At 45.2% G+C, this 7,500-nt stretch overlaps 1 protein-coding gene across 2 annotated transcripts in view; it reads left to right on the top strand.

The window, feature by feature from the left end:
* Nucleotides 1-7,500, top strand: part of LOC137439569 (protein NipSnap homolog 1) — a 23,329-nt gene that overhangs the window by 8,498 nt on the left and 7,331 nt on the right. For both annotated transcript variants that reach the window (XM_078768100.1, XM_068135446.2), the window contains exons 4-9: nucleotides 813-907; nucleotides 1,994-2,064; nucleotides 3,278-3,418; nucleotides 3,528-3,559; nucleotides 3,748-3,842; nucleotides 3,984-4,067. In XM_078768100.1, coding sequence (XP_078624226.1) covers nucleotides 813-907; nucleotides 1,994-2,064; nucleotides 3,278-3,418; nucleotides 3,528-3,559; nucleotides 3,748-3,842; nucleotides 3,984-4,067 — 518 coding nt within the window. The remainder of the gene's footprint in view (nucleotides 1-812; nucleotides 908-1,993; nucleotides 2,065-3,277; nucleotides 3,419-3,527; nucleotides 3,560-3,747; nucleotides 3,843-3,983; nucleotides 4,068-7,500) is intronic.

Genomic DNA, 7,500 nt, shown 5'->3' with positions numbered 1-7,500 from the left:
TTTTTGCTTTGCAAACAAATGCAGGGTAATAACAATAATGATGTAACCAACCCCTTACCCACTACCGATAACACGCCCACAAACGATCAGGAGATTCCTTAGTTATTTATCTCAAAGGCCGTTTGTCATTCCACAAAAGATAGAACAGAGGTGGATAAGACAGTAAATACCCAAGCTGTGTCGGTGTGTCACAGTGGGAACCAATGCAGGGTGGCAGCCCAGGTGCATCCTTGAAGCTTGGCTAGCTGGAAGGGGGTGCCCCTCTTGCGTAGCAGCTCAGCAGATGTGACACAACCTTTCACAGTGTGGTTCCCAGGCATCTCTATTCTCCCGACTGCCCATGATTGATAGTTTCCAGCCCCCACCTCGTGCTGTGGCGAACCGCACCTATCCCCTCACCATTGGACTAAAGGCCAGTCTTGGGGGTGAGGCGAACCTTTCCCTGACCTGCACTTTGATGGTCCTGGTGCTGCAGGAACAGTTTGGATGATGAGGGTGGCTTTTCCCAACTAAACTGAGGGATGGTGGACTACGCAGCCACTTAAAGAGCATAAAAGACAGATTACGAGGGTAGAACATTAAATAAGGGTTTGAAGGGATGACGGTTTTTGACGCACATCGGGGAGGATGGATGACGTCTGTCTAGACATAAAGCAACGCATGTCTAATATGACAATTAAATCACCTTGCGCCTACAGGGAGGGGGTTGTAAGAGTAAACACCCAGGGTATTTCTTGGTATTGGTATATATTATTGAAATGGGATCGCTTTGTATATATGATTGACAATGACACAATTCTGCTTTTGTTCAGGGAGGAGGCAATTGGTCATATTTGCCATTCTGGTGACTATCCATGTGAGATTGTGGGTAGCTGGAACACATGGTATGGAGAACAAGACCAGGCAGGTACATCTTACTTTTCTGATATGGACTGTTTTCTGTGTGCTCATACTGGCTGTATGAGTTTTTCTCTTTGACAGAGAGAGGGCTGATGCTCTGTTTGTGGCCATTAATAATGACTGTTTGTTCCAGATTTGTGACAGCCAAGTCAACAGCATGACTTTTCTTTGTTTTGTCCTGAAATAGTTTGAATGTAAAATCTCATTATACGTACAGCAGTATCTCATTATAAGGTAAGCTAATGTTAACGATACTTGCATTTCTGCCGATTGTCAGCCTGATATTGGATCACAATATTGATCTTGTTAGTATTGTGTGCGCATGCAGAACAGCAAGCCATAATTCGGTTTGAGACCCTCAAGCTGCAATCTGGAGCTCGAGCTTTGTTGCCATATATGTCAATCATTTAGAGGCACATGCTTCCTTCAAATCCTGCGTCATTATTATTATAAATCACAACCTGCCTCAACTCATTCACCCATGCCCAATTTGTATTCCGCTCTCGATCTCTACCAGGTGGCTCGGACCTGTTTCGCCCAGCGTGGTATTGGCAGGGTTTTTGTTGAGGGTGGGATTGGGGAGATGGGGGAAGAGGTTGCTGCACACAAAAAGGGACAGCCATTGCAAGCGGTGCATTACACCTCCCCCATAGGCAGGTGTTGAGAGTGGGGAATTCCCAAGAGGGCTGAGGGGTGAAGAGATCTGAAATTGGAGTTCCGTGTTGAAGACAGAAAAGATGAGCTTTTGATTGTCACCATGTGGTGAGAAATCGCTCGAGCATCAAGTCTAAAATGGGTCTTCCTCATCTATCTATATAAATAACTAGCATGGTATCCGTGCTACGTACAGGTGGGACGTGCTACGTACAGGTGGGATTCCACATGCGGTAAATGGCGAAACTGTGAATGCCGAACCGGTGTTCAAATGAGTTTACATGCGAAGAGAGAGAGAGCAGTTTCGTACAGGTGGAAACTCAAAATTATAATAGTACTGAGAAATTGATTAAACCCCCATCCCACCCCTCATAGCATAAGTGATATTTGATGACCTTATCTGGCTGGCAGGGTGACATTGTGGTGCTTGTCTGTGCAGTGCATCTATGGAGGTATGTGGGTGGGTATCCTGCACTCATGGAGGTGTCTCAGAAGCTTTCAAAGGATAAGGTGAGTTTATTAGGCTGGCTTGCACTTGCAGTAGGATAACGATATTTTTGCCCGTTTGCTTCCCATGTCAGGTGACTCGTGTCACCTGATCGGGTTGATGAGATGGAAAATGGTTTGGATTAATTTCTGAGCCCAGGTCGTATACCACACATGTACACGCCATGGAGCGTGATAGGTGTGTAACCTATGTGATAAGGTGCAGTATTGTAAGGTAAACCATAGGGCTGCTTCAGTGATTGACCTTGTTATAATTTACCGAAGGAGACAACTTGCTGCAAAGGCTTGATTACTGTGTACACGATTGTGATTATCACAAATTTATTGGTGATGGGAATGTACAGATGGTACTTTCTTTGTAAGGGCACAAAGGTTAAAACAAGTGCTGAGTTAAAAACGTTGCTCCTCCTTCTTTTTCCTTCCTTCATATTGCAGCACATGGTTGTGGATAGCACAGCTGTGCTGCTGATAGTAACCCCTGTAGTTTAGAGCAGGAATTTGGAATTTGTTCAGGGTGACTGCGATAGCTCAGCCTACTCTTTGCGAATGGCACCGTGGGATCTTTAACGTCCACCAACTAATGCTGGCAGACAGTATGCTCAGCTTAATGTCCACCTGAAGGACCGCTCACATTAATGAATCTCCCTGCCTGTGAAACACCCAGGGTGACCTTTTATAGCTGGGTCAAGATTTGAACACAAGCTAGATAGCTCAGAGGTGAAGTTTGCCTACCTCTTGGCCATCATGCTTGTCTATGCTTCTTTTATCCTGTGCTCTCTCTGAGACCAATAATGTAAACTGTAGTGATCTTGTGATCTCTGTCAAAAAGCTGATTGGCTGCACCCACATTTTCCATTACATCTTGTCATATGAAATGAATGTCTCTGCTTTCCAAGAATTGTTCTTTAATTTGTAAGATGCCGTCAGGGGTCCCCAAACCCAGGGTCGCAAAGCGAACTTGAAAACCAAAACCAAGCCAATTTTTATCATAGGTACCGGTACCATTTGGGTCGCGAGGCGAATGTGATTTCAAATTTTGGGTTGTCGACAACGGTTATGGGAACCACTGCCGTAAGCCAACCAATTTGCATTCGTCTAGCATGTCATTGCTTTGAATCGGGTAATGTGTGCAGGTTTTGATGGATTTCAACATTGACTATTTCTTATTTTGTGGAGTAAGGCCTGATCATGATTTCATATTTTTGGGATGTTCTAGAATTTCTGTGCATTCCGGGAAAAGCGGGGGAAGATGTTACACTCCCGGAGGAACCAGCTGCTGCTCGAGTTCAGCTTTTGGAATGACCCGCAACCCCGCACTGGCCCTAATATTTATGAACTGCGCACCTACCAGCTGAAGGTCCAAAAAAATCAAAATGCCAGCCCCGTGCCTCCCAAAGCCTTGTTCTCTGCCGCATGATTTAAATTTAGCCATTCATCCTCCTTTTCCGTTTGTGTGTTTCCACCAGCCGGGGACTATGATAGAGTGGGGTAATAACTGGTGAGTGACGTAGCCAAAATGTTGCTTTCTCTGTTGTGTAGGTGAAAATTATTTCCTTGTTCTCCCCCCTCCCCCATTCCAAATTTTTTATCCCTTCCCTTCCTTCCAACCTTGTACCTTATTTTCATTTTGTCCCTTTCTTCAATAATTCCCCCTCTCCTCACTTTTCTCTGGTGTATGTTCTGCAGGGCAAGAGCTATCCGTTTCCGGCAAGAGAACAATGAGGCAGTTGGTGGATTCTTCTCACAGATTGGAGAACTTTATGTTGTTCACCATCTTTGGGGTAAGCTGGGTTGAGGGTATACAGGATGGCAGGTATTGAGGCCTATTTGGTCCTGAAAGCCGTAAAGGATTCCAAAGTTGATCATTATTTTATTTATTGTGTGCGTGTTGCTTTATAATTTTGTTTTGTTGTCTTTTCTAGCTTACAAGAATCTACAATCGAGAGTTGAGACGAGAGCATCTGCCTGGCAGAAAAGTGGTTGGGAGGAATGCGTGTACTACACAGGTGTGCACACACTGTCTCGATGTGCTCCCATAACCTGCGTCATTGTAGATTCCATTATTTGCAGTTTCACAGATAGTTATATAAATAAAAATAACCACCTTTAGAGGCCATTTTCCCCCGCAAAGCGGGGGTTGGCCTTTTTCGGGAACCGTTGTTGTTGTTGTTGTTTTTTGGTCCCCTTTTTGAAGCAATGTTTTACGGCCGGATGCCCTTCCTGACGCCAACACTTTTTGCCGCCTTTAACGACAAACGGGGAATTACCAGTGAACTGGTACTCAATAGTTAATGCAGATAGTTAATGAAGCAAATAACATCCCAGCATACTTTCAGGTCATGGATAAAAATGCTGCACAGGCCTGGTTGCCTATAATTATGGCTAGCATGTCTGCAAGAGGAGACACCTCCTCCCATCCCTCTCCCCCAAAATATCCCATCCACAGAGCATGTGTGGTCACCCAATGGTTGGATGAACATGACACTGATGTTAGTTATCCATATGTCATGGCCTTCTCAGTCACCAGATCTGAACCCAATCGCGCATGTATGGGATATTCTGGAACGACGCCTGATACAGATTTTTCCACCTCCCACCAAACAGGTGTGAGTTGATTGACTTTCTTGTGGAAGAATGGTGTCGCGTCGCTCCTGCAGAATTCCAGCCGCTGGTGGATTCTATGCCATGGTGCATACAGGCCGTACTGGCCGCAGACTTAAGCGACTTGTATTGGTGTTTCTATTTTTTTATTGATGGTGCGAGTTTGCGCTTTCGAGGAATCTCCCCCTTTGTTGGCGTGCTCATTAAGCATTGTGCGTGTGCAATGGCTGTATAGGCCAATGTCAGACCCACAGCATCGACCGCAAACATCGCAGGTCTGGACTGGTCCTTGCGGAGATTGACATTGGCAGGTTTTCCTTTCTTGCCTCTGCTGTGTCTCCCACACAGTAAGTCTCCCACATTCAAAGTGGTCCAGGGCTTTGCAGCAAATATTGCACCAAGCTGACCTGTTGGTGGCCTGATGTTCCTTTGTGACAACTGGAATGGCACAAGACTCGAATACAATCTTAAAGGACATCTTTATGGCACTTGCTTTGTTCACCACGTGACTGTTTACCAAATTCAAGTTGACCGTAGAAAAACACTCTAGGGATACTGTGGTCTTCCATGCATGCGAGTTGTCATGACCAGCAAAGCTGGGCTTGCATCAGGAAATACTAAATTCCTTGGACATGACAGCGGTCTAGGATTGAGGTGTCAGATATTCTGTCTCACCAGGTGATGCCAAGAATCTTGCGGAGGCATCACATATGGAATTAGCGTTTGATTTGGTGATGATAGGGTGTACAAGATTGACATCCATACTTGTATATAAAGTGCCTATAGAAAGTCGACACCCCTTTCAAAATTTTCACCTTTTGTTCCTTATAACCTGGAATTAAATTGCATTAAATCAGGCTTTTCCACCTTTATTTACACATTGTAACCCACAACTTCCAAGTGAAAAACAAATTCTACAAATTTCAGAAAATTAATTAAAAATACAAAACTAGAATATCTTGGTTGGAAAAGTGTCCACTCCTTGAGTTAATACTTGTTGGAAGCACCTTTGACAGCAATTACAGCTGTGAGTCTGTTGGGAGAGGTCTCTAACAACTTTGCACACCTTGATTGGGCAATATTTTCCCATTATTCTGTACAAAATTGTCCAAGCTCAGTCAAGTTGCGTGGGGAGCGTTGATGGACAGCAATCTTCAAGTCATGCCACAGATTTTCGATTGGATTTAGGTCAGGGTTCTGACTGGGCCATTCAAGGACATTTATCTTTTTGCTCCTTAGCCACTCCAATGTAGCTTTGGCTGTGTGCTTCGGGTCATTGTCATGCTGAAAGGTGAACTTCCATCCCAATTTCAGCTTTCTTGCAGATGGCAGCTGGTTTTCCTCTAGGATTTTTCTGTATTTTGCTCCATCCATTTTCCCATCTATCCTGACAAGTGCCCCAATCTCTGTTGATGAGAAACATCCCCATAACATGATGCTGCCACCCCCATGCTTCAGAGTAGGGATGGTGTTCTTTGGGTGATGTGATGTGTTGGGTATGTGCCAAACATAACATTTTGCATTTAGGCAAAAAAGGTCAATCTTGGTTTTGTCAGACCACACAACATTTTGCCACATGGCTTCAGAATTTCCAGATTGGTTTTTTTTGCATACTTCAAACAGGACTCAAGGTGAGCTTTTTGAGTAATGGCTTCCTTCTTGCCACCCTACCATACAGGCCAGACTTGTGGAGTGCTTGGGATATTGTTGTCAAATGCACACAGTGACCAGTCCTTGCCATAAAGGCCTGTAGATCTTTCAAAGTTGCCATTGGCCTCTTGGTGGCCTCTCTGATCAGTCTCCTCCTTGCTTGGTCATCCAGTTTGGAGGGATATCCTGATCTTGGCAGAATCTTGGTGGTACCATAGGCCTCCCACTTCCTAATGATTCTCTTGACTGTTCTCCAAGGGATATTCAAGGCCTTTGAAATATTTTAATAGCCATCCCCTGATCTGTGCCTTTCCACAACTTTATCCTGGAGGTGTTTTTTTTTTTTTTTTTTTGTGTATACAAGATCGAGGCTCGTGAAAGAGCAAACATTAATCACACAAAAAGTCAAACCGACACATAAAGGACAAAATAAGGGGAGCGGTAGATAAGATGGGGAGAGAGGGGGAAGGACACAAACACAACATTTGAGAGCAGGGACATCGAGAGAAACGTGGGAGGGAGCGGGCTTGGGGGGAGGTGGGAGAGGTATAAAACATATGGACACTGCAAGGACTTCCAGGAAAGAAGTTGGAATTTCAAAAAAGTATATCTGGGGTGAGTTAGCGGGGATAGACAAGATCAAGGTTTTGGATGGGGGAAGATAAGAGATGGTGGTGAACAGCTGTTTTAAAGATCTGGAGGGAGGAGTGGGATTGAAGGGAGTGGGGGAGTTTGTTCCAGAGGCATGAGAAAAGGGGAATGAAAGAGTGAAGGTGAGCAGAGAGCCTAGATTTTGGCAGTTTTAACCATTAGAGGGTTGCTGTCAGATCTTGTGCGACCTGAAGGAATATTTGGGGGAGAGAGCACAGAGAGAGCTGGGGGAGCAAAGCCGGAGAGGAGTCGGTAGAAGACAGAAAGACCACCAACCTGCCTGCGGTGAGTGAGTGAAGGGCCCTCGGAGTTAGCTTCATCGCAGGAAATTCCAATGATTCTGAAAGCTTTGGTTTCAACAGCATGAAGCCGAGCTAGGTTTGAGGCAGGAGCACCGGCCCAGAGGGGGGAACAGTATTCCATTGAGCTGCGGATGAAAGCCTTGTATGTGGTGACGAGCTCAGGTGTGCCAAGGAAGGACTTTGCACGATGGAGGATGCCCAGTCGGCGACTGGCTTTGGAGGCCAGCTTGGAAAT

The sequence above is a fragment of the Myxine glutinosa genome, chromosome 14, assembly GCF_964187855.1.
Source record: "Myxine glutinosa chromosome 14, kmMyxGlut1.1, whole genome shotgun sequence".
Lineage (NCBI taxonomy): Eukaryota > Metazoa > Chordata > Myxini > Myxiniformes > Myxinidae > Myxine > Myxine glutinosa.
The sequence above is the reverse complement of the archived record's forward strand: the minus strand, read 5'-3'. Positions and strand labels throughout refer to the sequence as shown.